The sequence below is a fragment of the Vigna radiata genome, chromosome 9 (assembly GCF_000741045.1).
Source record: "Vigna radiata var. radiata cultivar VC1973A chromosome 9, Vradiata_ver6, whole genome shotgun sequence".
NCBI lineage: Eukaryota > Viridiplantae > Streptophyta > Magnoliopsida > Fabales > Fabaceae > Vigna > Vigna radiata.
Window position 1 is genome coordinate 18669101 of NC_028359.1, and position 20589 is coordinate 18689689.

A 20589-nucleotide genomic window follows, 5' to 3' on the forward strand; every position below is an offset into this window, starting at 1 on the left:
ATATTTTCCAAGATTTCCAAGTAATTATATTAAGTAATTATTTTAAATTAATATTTTAACTTAATATTTTCCAATATTTCTTTTATTTTCTTTTTTACTTTTTAGTTTATTAATTTATTAATTTGTAAATTAATTTTTAGATATTTTTAGAGTTAAGTAATTATATTTTAATTATAATTATATTTTATGTAAATTATGTATTTATATTATTAATTTAATTAAAGTTAATTGATTTTATTTTGAAATGTTTTATTTTTAAAGATAACAGTCTTAGGGAGAAGGAAAAGAAGAGGAATTTTATTTCCGTGGAAGTGGTAGAGTGTGGGAGTGCATTCATATATTGGGAGAAGAAAGAGAAGAGGAATTTGTTTTTCTTGGAAGTGGTGGAGTATGCGGGTGCATTTATATATTGTGGGACTATTAATGAAATGGTTGGAATTTGGAAAAAATTAAAATTTTTTATCACCACATTAAATATTATAGATAGAGCCGTCAAAATGGGTTACAACCCGCGAGCCAACCCGGCTCACCATGGGTTGGGGCCGGGTTGGGTTTGAAAAAATTAAATTTTTTTATGCGGGTCAGATTTCAACCTGGCTCGTTTAAACCCGGCTCATGCTGATTGAACCTGTAGTGGACCGGGTTGGCTAGACAATCCACCTACCTCATTTTATTTTTTTAATTTATTATTTTATTTATGAAACCCTAAAAAATAAAATACTCTCTTCAGTCACTGTGTATACCAAAAAAGTAACATTTGCTCTCATAAATCACTCTCACGGAACTTGCTCTCATTTATAGTGTTGTCACTCTCACGAAACTTATTTGTATGTTTTTTGTGTTTGTTTTTGGATGACTTTGGATTATATTGTACTTTTTATTATAATTTTGAATTGTCTTCAGTTTAACATCATTTTTTGGGAGTGAAATTTGTTTAAATTTGAATATAGAAAGTTTGTAATTTTTTTATTTAAAAAAATTGTAATTAAATGAGCTAATGAGCCAACCTGTTTACCCACCAACTCGTGATGGGTCGAGCCAGGTTCAGATTTTTCTGATTCACTAATAAATGAGCCGGATTGGGTTGACTCACTAAGTGACCAACCCGTAGTGGGTCGGGCTGGGTCGAGCCGGGTTACCTATTTTGACAGCTCTAATTATAGAAAGGTAAAAGAAGAATGAAGAGATGCAAGGGACACTGTTTGGTGGTGGAGGGAGTAACGTTCTTAGATATATTAGACCAATAAAATCTCATTAAAGATGGGTCTGTTTACAATAAATATCAATTTTGAGCCTTAAAAAATGTTTAGGTTTGACGAACAACCTATTTAAATATATAATTTTTAATAAATCAATAAATTCTACAATTAAAAATTGATCTATTTAAATCTATTATTAAAAAGATTCAGTAAATCTTTGAATTAAAAGTGAAAACATGTTTAAATAATAAAAAAACGTGCCACCATTCCAACTAAAATCAATCTCCAACTTATTAACTAACTTATTTTTACCCCTTTAAACCAATATCACATAATAAATTATAGTTAAAATAGAAAGTAAAATTGCACAATTACAAACAAATAAAAACTAAAATTTTACATTTACTAAAATTAATTCAACTAAAAAAAATATAAAATACTTAAATGTTAGAAAATAAATCATATCATGATATTATTGAGAGAATATATTGTTATTATTATAGCTGATTTACAGTAATAATGTTACATTATTATAGAATAATTACAGTNTTACAGTAATAATGTTACATTATTATAGAATAATTACAGTCATAATATTACATTATTATAGAATAATTACAGTAATAACTCTCTTGTATATCTCTCTCATAATTTATTCAAAATAAACAAGACAAATTTTCCCTTTTTTTCTTCTCTTGTATATATCAGGCGCAAATTGATGCAATTTCTCATGGGGTTGAATGACTCTTATAGTGTTATTTGTGGCCAACTCCTTTTAATGAATCCATTTCCTGATGTTACACAAGCTTATTCTTCCATCATTCAAGAAGAAAAACAACGACATTTGAGCACCGCACGTGACACAATAGAAGCTTCAGCCATGGCTATTCAAAACTATGAACCAATAGCCCTTGTTATTCGACGCAAACAAGGCTCTTCTTCTCGTCTTAATTCATCTAATCGAAAGTCGCTGCATTGTTCTCACTGTGATAGAGATTATCATACAAAAGACTCATGCTGGAAGTTACATGGTTATGCTCCTGAACATCCAAAACATAAAGCAACCAAGAATGCTTACTCTAAGCACAATGGGAGTAGTCAGTCTTTAGCTAATATTGTCACAACAACTCCAATGATGCAACATATGCAGTCTACAATGCATGAATTAACTGACTTGCAACTCCAACAAATGTTTTCTATTATACAGGGTAATGAATCATCTCAATCAGCTAATCCTAAGACCAACAACACCAATTTTTCTTTAGGTTTGTCACCACCCAAACTTATAATTGATAGTGGGGCTACCGATCACATTATTTCTAAACCAACCTTGCTTGTTAATAGCAAAGAAAACACTTCTTTACCACCAGTTGTTATGCCAAATGGTGACCAGGCCCCAATTATCTCTATTGGCACTCTACCTTTGAGCCCAATTGTTTATTTAAAAAATGTGCTTAGGGTGCCATCTTGCATAGTAGATTTGATGTCAGTAAGTCGAGTCACACGAGATTTAAACTATTCAGTAACATTTTTTCCTTCTGGGTGTATTTTGCAGGATTTGATGACGAGGATGACAATTGGTTTGGGTAAACAACGAGGCGGACTCTATTACTTGGTTGCAATGACATCAAACAAGTCACAAACTCCCATTCAATCCATAGCAGTCTATGTCACCAAGTCATCTCCTCCTTCAAACACTTCTACTACCTTATGTTATCGACGACTAGGACATCTATCTCCATCTAGATTAGACTTCATGGCTAAAACTTTGTTAAATCTCTCTCTAGAGTCAAATAAAACTTGTGATGTTTGTACTCTTGCAAAACAGACACGACTTCCTTTTCCAACTAGTTCTATTTCTTTAATTAAACCTTTTCAATTACTTCATTGTGATATTTGGGTACCATATAAAATTCCTCCTCTTTCTGGTGCTAGGTATTTTTTGACTATTGTGGATGATTTTTCTCTCTTTACTTTGGGTTTTTTTCATGCACCATAAAAGTGAAACCCAACATCTTCTTATAATTTTTTTTTCTTTTGTCAAAACTCAATATAATACCAATATAGCCAATATTCGGGTTGACAATGGAAAGGAAATTTTTTCTTTGCGAGATTTTTTTACAAAACAAGGTACCACTTACCAACATTCTTGCACTTACACACCACAACAAAACGGGGTTGTCGAGCGCAAACATAGACATATCCTTGACTCAGCACGGGCTCTTCATTTTCAAGCTCATCTCCCTTTACAGTTTTGGGCAGAATGTGTTTCCACTGCTGTCCATATAATTAACCAGTTTCCGACACCTCTTCTTTCAAGCAAGACACCATTTGAGCGCCTATATAGTAAAATTCCTTCTTATTCACACATTAGAGTTTTTGGATGTCTTGCTTATTCTACTAATGTTCATGTTTCTCATAAGTTTGCTCCTCGTGCCCAAAGATGTGTTTTTCTTGGTTACCCTCTTGGCCAAAAAGCTTACAAGTTATATGATCTTGAAACTCACCAAGTCTTCACTAGTCGTGATGTTGTCTTCCATGAGGATATTTTTCCGTATGAATCCATTGACACTCCTCCAACCAGCCTAGACCCTGTCATACCTAATGTTATCCCAGATAATCCTCCATACACTCAACCAACACCTACAGAAAACAGAATTGTGCCTCTCATTAATTCCCCACTTATGGTTCCCTTACGTCGTTCTCAACGATCTCATGGTCCTCCTATAACTTTGCGAGATTATATTTGCAATCAGGTAGCATCTCCCGATCCATTGTCATCCCCATCATCTTTTCCGAATAAAGGTACACGATATCCTCTCTGCAATTTTATCTCTTATGACCGTTACACACCTCAACATCGTTCTTTTCTTGCCATTATTACTAATGATATTGAACCTACGTGTTATGATCAAGCTGTTTCTCACACTCATTGGCAAGAGGCAATGAAATCTGAGTTGGCTGCTTTAGAGGCCCATAATACTTGGTCTATCACCATTCTTCCTCCTAGAAAGCAGGCTATTGGTTGTCGTTAGGTGTACAAAATCAAGCGCAAATTTGATGGTTCTCTTGAACGGTATAAGGCGCGTCTAGTTGCAAAGGGATATACCCAACTAGAAGGTATCGATTATCATGACACTTTTTCACCTACTGCTAAAATGGTTATTATACGCTATTTATTAGCTTTGGCTGCTGCTCAACATTGGGCACTTCATTAGCTTGATGTCCATAATGCTTTTCTTCATGGTGATCTTTCTGAAGAAATCTATATGTCCCTTCCTCCTGGTTTTCAGCGACAGGGGGAGAATCTCGTGTGTCTCCTCAACAAGTCCTTATATGGATTAAAACAAGCATCTCGTCAATGGTTTGCCAAATTCTCTACAGCTATTCAAAGTGTTGGCTTTATTCAATCAAAAGCAGATTACTCATTGTTTATATGTACAAAAGGCAAGTCTTTTACAACTTTGTTTATCTATGTTGATGATATTCTCATAACTGGTAATGACCCAATTTCAATATCCAATCTTAAACAATTTCTACACAATCGTTTTCGGATAAAAGATTTGGGTGATCTTAAATTTTTTCTGGGTATTGAGGTCTCTCGTTCTAAGAAAGGTATTTTCATATCACAAAGGAAATAGGCTTTGGAAATTGTTAAAGATGGTGGGTATCTTGGAGCTAAGCCTGTGGATTTTCCCATGGAACAAAATCTAAAGCTTTCTGATGAAGGGGAATTATTAAAGGACCCGTCAATATGTAGGCGATTTGTTGGTCGCTTAATTTATTTGACAATTACCCGTCTAGATATCACCTGTGAGGTACACATATTGAGCATATTCATGCACGCTCCATGCAAGCCTCATATGAAAGCTGCAATGCATGTGCTACGATATTTAAAAAATAACCCAGGTCAAGGTTTGTTTTTCTCTTCACAAAATGATTTATCTTTGCGTTCTTTCTGTGATTCAGATTGGGGAGGTTGCCTAGTATCCCGAAAATCAACTACAGGTTATTGTGTTTTTTGGGGATCTTCCCTTATCTCTTGGCGAACAAACAGGCAGAAGACGATTTTTCTATCCTCAACAAAAGTTGAATATAGAGCATTGGCTCATACTTGTTGTGAGTTGACTTGGTTACTATCATTGTTAAAAGATTTACGGATATTGCATCCTAAACCGGCATTGTTATATTGTGACAATAAAGCAACCTTACACATTGCAGCTAACCCGATTTTTCATGAAAGAACTAGACATATAGACTATTTAAGTTTGTGAATGTAAGTCTGTTTAAAAAAAAAACAGACTTAAAAAATGTGCGGTGGCAATTTTATAAATAAAAGTGATATTTTTACATCTATTACTTTTTTGACAGACTTAAATTAGTATTTTACATCTGTTACTTTTTTTAACAGACTTAAGTTAATATTTTAACATCTGTTACTTTTCTAACAGACTTAAAAATATATAATTTTTACATCTCTTACATTTTTAACAGACTTAAAAATGTCATTTAACCTAGTCCAGGTGATTCCCATTTTTACTTTCACTTTCACTTTCACTTGCTAATCTTGTAAAAAAAATTTCATTCTTCAACCTTTTCACTGCTCCATCTAGTCTTAACAACCACCACCAACAACAACATTTTTCCAGCGACAATATTTTTCCGGCGACAACAGGATTCTTCCGGCAACTACCACCACAACAGGTACAATATTATGTTTTAAATGATAGGTTATCTTAGGAAAATGAAATGGTAGATGTAGAAGATGAGCAGATATCAAATGCTTAGAGATATTGCAAGTCTGTTTGCTTCTTTACTCACAACTGGTGTAGCTCTCTCCACCATTGTTGGGTTTCTACAATTTTAGAAAATATTGAGGTTGAGTATATTGGCCACTGTAGTGCTCTGAATGTTTACAGTTACTTGCATATTGGTCACTGTTAATGGTTGCACTGCCGAAATCCTAAGAACCGCTAACATGTTTGTTGAATAAGTTTGAAGAACAACTGTCGTGGCTTTGGCTGCTTGTTCGATCATTTTCATGCAAAAAAGTAGAAAGTAGGAACTACAAAAACCACCTCTGGAATGAGTTTCCAATCAAAACAAACAAGAAGAGAAATCTCTCCTAAAAAAGATTTAAATGGAAAAAACACGTCATTAGGACCTACACTTTCTGAAAGAAAATCAATTACAAAAACACAAAAAAGAGAATTCCTTCTCTTTGCCAACAACAGAAAATCCTCCGAAAATCCTATATTTGTATCATAAGGTATTGCATCAACTTCATGGTTAAGGTTGTTCAACTTCTGAGGTCTGTTTAGTATGACTAACTACACAGAAGAACTTCATGAGAAAAATACCTATAAAGAAGGTTGATCATGCAAGCATAGAACAGACAACTTAATCTAATAAATGATATAAAATTTAATATAAAAGTAGAATATAAATTTGAAGGTTGATCAAGGTGAAGCTACATTACTATAAAAATAAAAAAGGATTTTGAATAGAATAAGAAGAGAAGCCAATGTGGATTGGTGGAGTTCTCGGCAGTCCTGAACTGCTCCTCTTCGCTTCTCTACGATGTTTGAGTGTCCAAAATTGTGGAAGATATTGGAGAGCTTTGTGGTTTCAGATATTGCTACTTGGAGTGACTGAATGAGGTAGTTGTTAACGTTCGGACTTATGTTTATTGAGATGGATAAGTCTCATAGTTAAAACTAGGTTTAATACATATTTTGGTCCCTCTTTTTGGGCATTTGGTTCAAAATCATCCTACTTTGGAAAAAAGTTCTATAAGGTCCCATATTTCATTAAAAACTATTCATAATGGTCCTCTTCGTAGACGCCGTTAAAATCTTAACACCACAGTAGCTAGCATGGCAAAATCTGTCTGAGGTGTTTATTTGTATACTTATGTGGCTTTGTGAAGTCATTTTAATATGTAAATATTTAAGAAAAACATTAAAATGACAAAAAATATCTGTGGGTTCAACGTTCTTGTGAAAGTGGTGATTGTTGTTGATTTATGCATTTCTACCTTTAGTTCCAAACAGACTAAAAGCATGGGAGTTGTTGAAGAAGAAGGCGTCCGAGCTAGATCTCATGAAGTGGATCTGCCAGCAATATCTGGATTTTCCCTTCTTTCTTTAATCATGGAGCATGAAATTTGTAAAAACATTCCTGTCATAAGTATGTACACTTGTTACTTTGTAATTGTATTTTTAGTCTCAATGGTAGATAGAACTTACTAATGAGCTCAGGTTTATTTTCATCACTGTGCAGTGATGTCTTCTCATGATTCTGTAAGCATGGTTTTGAAATGCATGCTAAAAGGGGCAGCTGATTTTCTTATAAAACCTATTTGGAGGAATGAACTAGGGAACTTGTGGCAACATGTATGGAGAAGGCACGTTGTACGTCATATTTTTCAATCTTTTTATAGAGATTTTTTTGTATTATTTTCTTCTTTTATAATGGCTTGCCCATTTACATATATTTACTTGTTCTTTTTTTTTTCTTTCCTCTTTCTTTCGTATGCTATTTATTCAAAGTAGCACTCCTGCTCCAAATACAACATTTATTCAGAGTGATTTCTGCATTTATGCATTTCTGTTAAAGTAAATTACGCATTACAAAACAAGACAACAGAAACTATTTAAACAACAACTTCATACCCCCAAAATCATCGTTAATCGAAGAAAATACCTATATTTAAAACAAAGTCAAATAAAACCCTAACCCCTAAATAAAACAACAAGAAAAACTGTGAATTAGGTTTATATTAGGATCACTTACCTCACATAAGTACGATGTTCCACTTACAGAAATGCAGAAATCAGCAGTAATCACCACTTTCACAAGAACGTTGAACCTAGAAATGCATAAATCACTCTTTGATAAGGGGTAATTTACTTTAACCCACACTTAAACTATTTTTCGTCATTTTAATGTTTTTCTTAAATATTTACATATTAAAATGACTTCACAGAGCCACATAAGTATCCAAATAAACACCTCAGACAGGTTTTGCCACGCTAGCTACTATGTCGTTAAGATTTTAACGACGTCTACGAAAAGGACCATAATGAATAGTTTTTAATGAAATATGGGACCTTATAGAACTTTTTTCGAAAATAGGATGATTTTGAACTAAACGTCCAAAAAGGGGAACAAAATATGTATTAAACCTTAAAACTATCATGTATAATAGAGATAAGTCTAAGTTAAAATCTATCAAATTTTTAATTGACTTTTGAAAGTCAACTAAAGTTTTTAATCAGTTTTTAAATTTATCTTTTCATCTTCAGTATCTGAAGGATAAGATTTTTATTTATTGTTATGAGAAATTTTGGTCATTAATGCTTTGTTCGTTTGTAGTGATTTAGGGGAGATGATTTGGGGGAGATGATTTGAATGGATTTGAGTGGATTTGAGAGTAATTTTTTTGTTGTTTTTTTGAGTTGATTTGTGGATAATTGAGAGTGGATTTGAAAGTAAAGTTTGTGAAAATTAGTGTAGGATTTGATTGATGTGAAGAGAAATATTTGAAATGTGAAGAGAATTTTTTTAAAAAATGATAATTTTTATAAAATAAAATTTAAGTAATTAATTTTTTCTATTCTTAAATATTATACTTAATTAATAAAATATCGAACAACTTTAACTGCATAACTACAGTTAAAATTCTTTCTTGCAGGAATAATAAGATAATATTAGTGAAAAACTTAAAACAACCAATAAATTTTGAGAAGGAGTACTAATTTTTTTTTTAAATTTCTTTGTAATAAAATACAATGCAAGCATGTAGCAACCTAACACGCATGAACCAGAAGATCCACAGAAGCTAAAGGTGTTTCAACACGCAGCAGATTTTATCTCCATAAACCCTTCGATCTCTTTCGCCTTTTTTGCTTCTTCTCTTCACATCACATGTGTTTGTGGTGTCGTCGTCTTCATCCGTCATCATGTTAAGTCATCTCCGCCGCACAACCACGTACTGCGATGCTACCTCTGACCACCTACTCGCCCTCAGGCCATTCAGCTCTGTCGCTGTCGTCTCCTCCGTGTCTAATTTCGACCCTTCACTTCCCTCTTCTTCCGAATCACAAAGTATGTGCTGACTGCAACCAGAAAGAACACAGAGCTGCCATCCAAAGAATCGGATACGAAACAAAAATGTCTCCTGGATCTGGATACGCAAAGCCTGAATCCGAATACCCTTTCTTTGCAAATTCATGAAAAACCTGGATCCGAATAGGCTTTTTACTGGAACTGAATACATCAACATGTCTTCTGCTTCATGCTTCGTCTTCTTCATCTGCTTGCCTCCTCATCATCAAGCTTCTTCTTCTTCATCACCTCTCTTCGTCTTCACAACAACCAAACGTCTTCAACCTGCAACAACCAGTTAAATGTGTGCGAGAAACATTACCTCACATGAAGATTTCCACAGCTCCTACTCTCTACAACTGCTTCTCTTCATCACACAAACACAACTCTTCGCGCAAAGCTCATCAAAGTAAACTTAAGAATCCGATACACTTTTGGATGGTTGTTGGAATCGATTCTTAAACTTAAGAATCTGATACAGTTTCAAACGTTAATATTATCGTCTTTTAAAATTATGCAGGGCTGCATTGTCTTGGAATTTTTAATAATGATAGAGGGCATATAAGTCATTTACTCATAAATCAGTGCAAATCCTTTCGAAATGGAGAATGGTCTGAACAGTGAAATCAGCACATATCATCGCTTTTCTATCGTTGCATATCAACACAAACGAACACGATTTTTTAGTAAATCCATCTTTCCTAATTCGTGTAAACAGGAAATTCCTCTCGTCCGAACACAGCGTAAAATTTCAAAACAAATACTGTAGAAGATAGAAAAAGGTGTTGTTCACAATGTCTTATCAACTCTGCTTTACTTGTATGTTTTGATTTCAAGGTTATTGGACAATTACATGTCCATCAATTCCTTTTGATAAGACAGTTGCCAAGATACATATCTTCTTCGGTACTTATAATAAATGTTTGGAAGCGTTATTTACTTTTAAGACAATTAATTTTTCTTCCACCATACTCTCAGTTAGTTTTTCTTTCCAATATTCTCGGTGGTGATGTTATGTTTTCATTTCAAAATTTAATTTATATTATTTATTTTTTTTAATATTATAATCAATTTAAATATTATTTTTATTAGTATACTCCCGGTGTTATTTATTTAAAGCTCTATTTATAATTATTTACTTATTTTAATATTATAATTATTTACTTGAAAGTTTTCCTTCTTTGGTAGATTTATGGTCAATATGCACAATTTTTTTTTACCGGATTTGTAAAGTTTTATTGACTCCTTTAGGTTATTTTGTATTTCACTTATTGTAAACCTAAGTGAAGCTTTTCGAAAGAGTTATTTTTTAATTGTTACTTTTGAATTAATTTATCTTTTAACATACATGCACTTAATTACATAATCTACATTAAAATTTGAGCAAAATACGTGATCACTTATTCGTCTATGTCATAGTCAAGAATTATACAATTTGGACTTAGCATGAAGAAGTATTAGACAACCTTGGTACGTCACGAACAACAAAATATGTTGACCTGATCATTTATCTTTCGTTGTAGGTCCCATTGGCAACTAATAGTGATCATTCCTGAAGATTGCCTTGTTGTCTGGTTTTGTTCTCTTCATAAGAAACCCTAGTTTTGCTCTCTTCATAAGAAACTCAACAACGAACTGAAGAACTTAATTCAAGGATAATGTTACAACTTTCATATAATAAGTATATAACAATTATGACTCATCTATCATCAATTTAACCATAGTTGTGGGTGGCACAAACTTTTTATGTCAAAGGAAGAGACAAAAGCAAGTTCAAATTATATATCCTATGGTGAGATATCATTTAATTATTAAATCAATTATTTTGTGTACAAGTTATACGATATGAATTTTCCTTTCTTTTATTGTAGTGCAATAGACAAATTAGTTCATAGGAATGTGGATACTACGTGATGTATTGGATTAAAGCAATCATCCAGGCGGGAACTTATGATAGTTGGACAATGGTAAACACTTATAAATAATTCACGAGTTCTACGATTTTAGGTACGCCACTACATGATAACATTTTTTTGTTTTAGGTGTTCAATGATCCATCACCAATATTGAAAGAGACCATTGCTGAAATAAGACATGAATGGGCAAGTTGTCTACTACAACATGGAGATTAGATTTTGATTAGGTGTTGTTTAAGTTTTGATTTGGGTTATGTTTGTACTTAAAAAGTTTAAGTTAGACTTTCTCTAAACTACAAATTTTAAGTTAGACATCTTGTTTATTTTGATTTTGGAACTCTTTATTATGTATTAGACATGAAAAATTGGAAATATATATTCTGTTTTGGAAAATTTGTTGTATTTCAGGTTTTGGTTTAATGATTAAACAAATAAAATAAAAAAAAAAAGTATAGCAAATTTAAGTCTGTTATGGTCACAACAGACTTAAATTTGTGTACGAAGATCTAAGTTTGTTGGACAATAATAGACTTAAAATTTAAGTCTGTTGGTCAACAACAGACTTAAAATTTACGTCTCCCGAATCCAAGTCTGTTGTAAAACAGACTTAAAAAGCCCAAAATAATAGACTTAAAAAGCCTATTTTGTACTAGTGATGATAAGATTCAAGATGGCTCAGTCGCAACTAAATATGTACCTTCAGTTGAATAACTTGCCGATGTGTTCACCAAACCACTGGGAAAAAAAGTGTTCTCTATCATTAAGCGCAAGTTGGGAGTTCTTGATATTCACTCTCTAACTTGAGGAGGAGTGTTAGAAAATAAATCATATCCTTATATTATATTATTGAGAGAATATATTGTTATTATTATAATTGATTTATAGTAATAATATTACATTATTATAGAATAATTACAGTAATAACTCTCTCGTATATATCTCTCATAATTTATTCAAAATAATCAAGACCGATTTTCCCTTTTTTTTTTCTTCTCTTTACATTAAATAACACTATTATAACACATAATAATGTTAATCAATATCTCCTGTTCTCGAGTTTGTGATGGATTGGAATGGTGAAATATGTAGATCTTTTGGTCAAATTGAAAATTTTGATATTTTATGGTTTCTAATTTTAAGATCCTTTTTCATGTATGTTAAATGTAAATATTTTTTTTTACCATAAATCCACATTAATCAATTATAATCAAATTTATGTTTGACCATGACAGATCATCGATATCTTAATAATGTTTACTAAAACATAATGAAAAGGATTAAATTAAATATTTCTAAAAAAAGAAGAAACAAATTAAATAAAAAAATAATAAAAGAATGAAGGTGAACCAATTAAAAGAGTAAATCAATAATTATTGCCTTTAATTTAAAAACACACAAAATCTACATTTCCCTCCTAAGAAGAACATTTAATTAACCAGACAGATTAGACAATTAAGAAATAAATACACACTATAGCAGTAAAGCAATAAATAAGTTTATTTTTATCAAAAAGAATGATCCCATTTTGTAAGATCACAAGATCAAGTGATTTTGCAGCCTTTTCTTGAAGGTGACGAGAGGTCCACTTTACGATCCACAAGATTACGTCCACCTTCTGAAAAAACATAATTTATTAATTACATTAATAATAGCACAAAAGTGAAAAAAAGCACTTCCATAAAATACTTTTAATCAACCATTCTCATTTGCATACATTTTGAAATGATTACACCCTTCTTCCATCTCCAAATTTTTTAACCTGCAAATCATTCAAAAAATGATATCACATCATTGATTAATTCACTATACTATAAAATATTACACAAATCTCCAATATTCAATTTTTGAATAATTTACTCTAATTCCTAAATTATTTGATAGTTTTTAATTAGATTTTCAACTTGTATTTGTTTTAGTTGAATATTTCAACAGATAATTAATTAGAAAAAAATTGAATGGTTCATCATAAGCATTAGAAGATTAAGAAATTCAAATGTTATACCAAATGCTCTTCTGCAGATTGAGAGAAGGACGACAATAATGGCTAAACCAGCAAGTACTCCTACAATAATGGCAACTGATTTTCCCACTTGGTCATCCTCATTAGAAGATTCTACACAAAACATAAAGTTGCACCACAACATTAATCAAAATCATCGCATGAAGATCTTTCAAAATTATCACATTCTTTTTTCATTTATTAGAAAAAAAAAATCACACTTTTTCTTAATTTTATTTAATGTGTTTTCTCTAAAATAGTCTAAAGTTACACTATTATAACATTTATTTTTTATTTTACCATTTGAGTATTTTCTTTAATATATGTGAATTCAATGTTCTTTTCTCATGTACGAGAGGGAGCTGGTACTCCCTCTATTCACTCTATACTCTATGTGTGTGTAAGTTTTTTCTTTTTAAAATTTGTCAATTTCACTTGCATTTATGCTTTCTAATGTAAAAATTGTAATTTTATTTCAATATTATCCTGAATAATATTTATATAATTTAAATCCTTTTATCCTTAGTTATGAACTAAATACATGGAAAAAAATACTATTATACAATTATGGGTGCATACTATTATATGTGATTATTAAAAGATGTAATGATTATTTATTTAAATGTGCAATAATTACAAGTATTATTTGTAAGAATACCTTAATTAAATTTTTCTATTCACTAATTTATTTATTAATTTTTCATGTTTGAGAAAGTATTACATAATAGATAAAATAAAATGAAATGGAAGGAGGGTAAAACTTTAAAAAGTATTTGTCATTGGATTCCATCTCATCTCATCTTTAATTTATACAAAAATTCAGCTTTCTGTCAAACTATGACACTAGAAAAAAAAAAGTATAGAAGAAATATAAGGTTGTCTACTGAACTGATACTAACAAGCAAAGATAAAGAATAAAATAACAATTGTTTTCATAGATTTAACCAAAAGTAATGAAACTTACAGAAAGTTAAAGAACACAGAGGAATTGCAGTGTGCATTTTCCAACATAAAGCATAAAACACTTTTCTGCATAAAAAGATTACAAGTTGACCATTGCATTTGATCATTTGTTAGGTACTAGCTGCATGCATCCTGCATTCTTTTCCTCCTCTATTAATTTTACTTCACTTTTTAACAACTTCAATGCCATAAAGTTTCTCTATTTAATTCCAAGCATATTTTAAACTTTAAAGCAATTTCAATTTTCTCCTTTATCATTATCAAAATTTCCTCTGTCAAATGGTGAATGGGAAGAATATGCAGATCATGTTTAAATAAAGCTCCATGTTCTTAAAAATGAATTTCACATTTCTTGTAATATACACTTAATTTCTACAAAATTTCTCTAATCTAACTTCCTCTAAAAGTTAAAATATATAATTAGTTGTTAAAATTCTCACATCAATTATAAACAAGATTAAAATGAGTTTACAGTATATAAATAAACATTATCATCATTTTATATACTGATTTTGTAAGATTGAAGAAGATTTAAATTATATTTTATTTTGAAATGAAGGCATAAGATAATCAGATGAACCTGGTTGATCATAGTAGCCAGCTTCCCAGTAGCGAGCATAACATTGTGCTAAGAACACATCAGCTGATGCTGCTGAACCACAAATGCTCCTAAGCTTTCCAACTGCTGCTTGAAGGCAGGAGGAGCAATCAGCCACATTCAAATCTCCCAAACACAGTGCAAACCCTTCAACAAAACCAGAACTACTGACTCCAAATCCATTAGCTGCTTGCAAATCAGAAAGAACATCATCTCTACGCCTCAAGAACTCAGCATCACTTGTCACTGCTTTACTGCACTTCTTGTACCAAAGGCTTGTGTCAGGTTTTCCAAGGAAATCAACATGCTCATATCTGATATAACAGCCTTCAAATTGCAGAGATGCTCCAAGTGCCAAGGGACAGACCAAGCCTATTTGGTCAACACAACTTTTAACACATTTTGAGCATTCCTTTGGCCTCAAATCACTCCTGCACTGGTATAAGCCATATATGGATCCCTCTGGTAGTGATGAGCTTCCATTTCCAATAGCATAGCTATTGTAAGAATTCTCAGAAGATGAGTCAGAAACTGAAGACAAGAAGGAATTGAGGTTGGCTTCAAAGGGTGTGTTTGGTTGGTATTTTTCTTGAGAGCAGCCAGCATAAATGAAGATATGAGCTCTGCTAGTGTAGCCTAGGGCATTAGGAATTGAAGAAAAGAGAAATAGCAGATATGAGAGTTTCAAAGCTATAATGATTCTATCAGTTGAGTCTAGTTGAAGGCTTATGAACATTTTCTTTTTCCTTGTTAACTCTCTCAGTTCAAACTTAACTTTCTTTCATGGTTATCACAATTTCAGAGTGAAGTGGTGACTGCTTTTTTGGTCGTTTCTCACGTGATGCCTTTTTCCACAGTGAAGTCTTATGATGTTAAATGCTATATTTGAATGCTCATTCGTTTTTACTTTACATGAACTTTAAATTTATAAACTTGTACTGCTGTTCATTCTTTTACAGCATCGAATTAAACAACATCAAATTGAGGGTAACATAGGCTTTTAAGATCACTTTACTTGAATATAGTATCAGTTTATGACACACTGCATATGCTGTGGAATTATGAATTATAATGAGAACTTATCTTTTAGATAATAAATGAATATATTATCTGCACTTTCTCTTCAAACTGTAAAATATCCCCATTGATGCATTGAAACAGATGAGCCATACCATATGTTAGAAGGTACCCAAAAGAGCTTTAGAAAAAGAAAGACATGAATATTAATAACAAGCCAATTTTATGCCACTATTTTGATAATTCGATAGCTGCTATCATTGTTTACTGTTAATTAAATTATATTTTATCTCTTGATAATTTCGTATGTTCTCCATTTACTTGCCTATTCACTTTTTGTATCAGTAAAATAGTTATAATATTCTTAAAGAATAAGACAACTTGCGTGGTTTTTCTTGCTCTCATGAGAATCTAATGATGTGAGATCATTATGATTTTGTTCATGTCAACACTGTTTTGAATCTTATCGGTTGAAATTAGGGGAACGGTCACATAGTTTTCGTCAATTATGATGCAAAGGATGCGTTTTTGCTTTATCAGTTCACATCACAACAAACTGCATATGTAGCAGAAATGAACATTCTGAACAGTGGAACATCTTGTGTAAAAGGAAACCTCTATAAAAATTCTCTTGTTTTTGTGTATGTCCTCATCTTCATCCTTTTATCTGAACCGTTTCTTTGTAAGTATTATCAATCATACTTTGTGACATCCAACTTGAGAATAACTAGATTGTGCAAAAGTTTGAAAACGAATAACCTTCAGTTTATAATGTTTAAGATAGAATAAATTTCATTTCATTAATCGATTTTATAACATCGAATTAAACTTAAATTTAAATTTAATTAAAATCCAATTAAACTTAAACTTAAACTTCATTAACATCAAAATTATTTTTTAATATCATATTAGAATTATTAAATGTAAGAAGCTACACAATAGAGTATTAGTAAATAGGTGTATTAAAATAATGAGACCGGGTATTTTATTTTAAAATAATCGTATAATATAAATAAAAATTTATAAAGTTTGTCACATTATCTAAATCCCTTTTATCTCTCTAAAATATTGTTCTCTTCCTTTTCTATCACATCACTCTAATTTTTCTCACGCTTGGATAATCTATTTGACGATCAGGAGGTACCTGAACAATCACGACGTCAAGGTTTACCTGTCTACCTGATCAAATTGTTGATTAAAGCAAGTAAGTTTCGTTTCTTTTTTCCTAGTTTTTTCTCTAAATAAAAGAATATCTTTTTGCATGTTAAGAGAGTTCCTCTTTCTTGATTCTTAGCTCAATTTAGGTTCTAAGGTTGATTTTCCTCACCAATCGGTGATTTATATGTTTTCTAGATTTTCCTTACGGTGCAAGTTACGGTCGGGGTATTTCTTGAGCAATGCAAGTTTGATTGATGGTTATTACAATTAAACTGTTGGAGTTGGAAAATGTGATTTTGTTAATAGTAATTGGGTGGAATGCATGCTTTGTATGTTGATGGATGTTGGTCATGTGTGAAATTTGTTATATATATGATTGTGATGTTGTAATTGATGTGGTTGAACTAAATTGTACAAAATTAGATTGTTATAGTAGAAGAGTGTTAAGACTCCGGCAAGTGTACCGAATCGTATCAAGTAATATAAAATGGTAAGACCAAGTATCGTTTCCCAAGAGACTCACGACACTAAACAGTTGTTCTTTTACTTAACCAATTAAGACTTAAGAACAATATTTTGGGGTTTTTAAATGCAAAACGATAAAAGTTAATATGCATGCAATTTGATCAATTGAGGTTAAACACAAAAGTGAATGGATGATGTTGAGAATATGAGATGAATATGTGGTTAGGGTTTAGATTACACCTAATCACTCTTATGCATAAACGAATTCATCTTCTTCATTAATGTTAATGTCACTTTCTAATTTACTTTAAACCCGATGTCTCGGTGAAGAAAGCCTATTCTTAATTGCTACTAGGGTTTGTGTTTTTTGTGCATGCAGTAGGAGCCCAGACATACTAGGAGCAAGAAAAACAAGCAACCTCTTCTTGAAGGCTTAAGCGAAGCAAGGGGGAGAAGGAGAGTCAGACGCCCATCTAGGGATTTGTTTCCTTCCCCTGAAAGATTATTATCACCTTCACCAGATAGAAGAACAGAGGAGATGGCTGAAAGAACTCCTCCAAGACGCAGTCTTGCAGACCAATCAAATGCGGTTGGCCCTTTCCATTTTAACAGCATAGTCATGCCTACGAGTCAAACGACCAACATGGTGATGAATCCAACACTTATACACTTGGTTCAAAGCAAACCGTTTCATCGCCTGTCAAATGAGAATCCCTATGACCATTTGACAGTGTTCAGTGAAATATGAAATACAGTGAAGATGGTCGGTGTATCAGATGATATGGTGAGGCTTAGCTTGTTCTCGTTCTCATTGGGAGGCAATGCTAAGGCATGGCTCAATTCCTTCCCTAAAGGAACGTTTACTACATGGGAGACTGTGGCTAGAACATTTGTCAAGAAATATTTTCCACAATAAAAAATTACACAGGGAAGACTGAAAATTTCATCATTCAAGCAGGGCATGATAGAGACTTTCGGGCAAGCATGGGAAAGGTTTAAAAGCTTGTTAAGAAAGACCCCGGTCCATGGATTTGATAAGACAACCATAGTTCTTGCATTCATTGGAGGATTACAGATGCAGTAAAAAATTATATTAAATGCTGTACTCGGAGGGAATATCAGAATGAAAACTGAGGATGAGGCTTATGAATTAATTGAAAGTATGGCGGATAATGAAAAAATACAGAGTGAGAATGCTGATGTTGTGCAGAAAATTTCAAAAGCATAGGATTATAGTTCTATGATGGAGCAAAACAGGATAATTACTCAGCAACTGGATATAATTATTCAGAAATTATTTGGCTTACTGATGGGTATCGTACCCCATGCAAATTTGATGTGCAAATAAGAATGCAGTATAGTGCTAGGAAGTGACTCCTAGGTCGTCTCTCAAGGCCCAAATGTGGTTCGAGAATTAGGTCAAACACGAAGTGGGGGGAGGTTGTGAAGAGTTTTTGCAAGGAAAATTAAACTAAATTAAATGCATGGGAATTAAACACAACCAGACATAGTTGAAAACATTGAAATAAAGTAGAAAAACATTAAAGCCGAACGGTTCTTCACAAGGTCGAACGGTTCTATTCACATGGCCGAACGGTCCTAACACGAGTGTGCCAGAAACCGAACGGTGCTGTTCATAAGACCGAACGGTCTTGATGAGGAGATCAAATGACAATTAAAGAAGACCGAATGGAAATTAGAGCTGGAAACTAAAATGAATAAATGCAGAGACAAGCCGAACGGTCTTGAGGGTGACCGAACGGTACTAAGCAAGTGCAAAAACAGTAAACTTGCAGAATTCAAAACACAGTGTAGCGGAAATGAAATTGCAGAAACAAAATGCTAGAACAATAAACGTGCAGAATGCAGAAAACGTAAATGCAGTTAAATGTAAATGCACCAAATGAACTTAAACACGGAATGAGCAGTAACTCGCAGAATAGTAAAATGCACTAGCAAGGTAAGAGATGATGAACAGTAAAATGTAAAAGTGAAGAAGACAATGAACAGTAAAATGAAACTGAAAAGTGGATGCATCAATGATTTCAGCTCTTAAAGATTCAATACATGGAAATGGAAAAGAAAAAGAAACAGAACCTAAACCTCCCCCAAAGGGGAGAGGAAGAAGATGCTCCGCAAAACTAAGTGGTGGCGGAGAGACTTCTCTCTAGGGTTGTGTGCCCTTTTTAAAGGATGGGTGGGGTCCACCGTAAAGCCCTAGGTGGTGACAAGTGTCCTCCTATGGACCTAACTTACAAAATGACCTAAAGTTGGGCCCAAAGTCCTAAAATTTTACCCCACTACAATACAAAACAAAATTGAGCTACACTAATGACGTGGCCACCCTTTTGAAGTCCAAATGTGCTTCCAACACCGCTGCTACGTTCCTCTGGTCACCTCTGCTAACTGTTCGGCCATAACTGGCTTGTCGATAGGTGAAACACTAATCTAGAGGTTAGTTCATTAGTGCTCAGTGCAGCCTTCATCAGACCGTTCGGTCATGCATCCTTAGGCAACAGTTTCCTGCCATTCGGTCTTTGTTCATTTGGTTCAGCAGCTTTACAGGTTTGCTCTGACCATTCGGTGCAAAACTTTCACAGACCGTTCGGTTTGAATTTCTTGGCCATTTGGTGCAAGCCCAAAGACTACTGAGAAAGTTTGGTCAGGACTTCAGTAAATTGTTCGTTCAAGTCTTCAGTAAACCGTTCGGTTCATGCATTGCTCGGTCTAGCACACCTCGCCAACTGTTGTGTTCAGACTCACACTTCCAGGACCGTTCGGCCAAACTCTTGGAAGGTTGTTTGGTCATGCAGTTGTTCTAAGGCTGTCCGGTTCAGTAAGTGCTCATAACAAGTGATCGGCGTAACATCAAGACCACTCGGTCAAAGACTTCAACAAACGGTTCAGTAAAGACTTCAGCAGACCGTGCAGTCATCTTCAGCAGACCGTTCGGTCACCTTCAATGGGCTCTTTCTCAACCTCTCAACAGTAATTGTCCTGCACGAAATGATTGAAATAATTAAGCCCAAATAATTCATATTAATCCAAATAAGAATTAGTCTTGAAATTCAGCCCAAATAGTGAAAATGAGATAAGAATGGAGAATTAAACATAATTCATTAACAAAATATGGTGTGGAAAGCTAAGTGTATAGTGAAGAATGGT

General features: G+C 33.0%; 1 protein-coding gene and 1 pseudogene across 1 annotated transcript; one reads left to right on the forward strand and one right to left on the reverse strand.

Moving 5' to 3' along the window:
• The window catches only part of LOC111242495, a 22981-nt pseudogene extending 10953 nt beyond the window's left edge, over positions 1-12028 (forward strand).
• A 546-nt stretch (positions 12029-12574) lies between these two features.
• LOC106773921 (cysteine-rich repeat secretory protein 15) lies at positions 12575-15633 on the reverse strand. The gene is made up of 4 exons (XM_014660689.2): positions 14767-15633; positions 13227-13337; positions 12939-12983; positions 12575-12839 (listed from the first exon to the last, which is right to left on the reverse strand). Exons 1-3 carry the CDS (start codon positions 15518-15520, stop codon positions 12979-12981), a joined length of 870 nt encoding a protein of 289 aa, XP_014516175.1. The 5' UTR covers positions 15521-15633; the 3' UTR covers positions 12575-12839; positions 12939-12978.
• Between the last annotated feature and the right edge of the window lie 4956 nt (positions 15634-20589).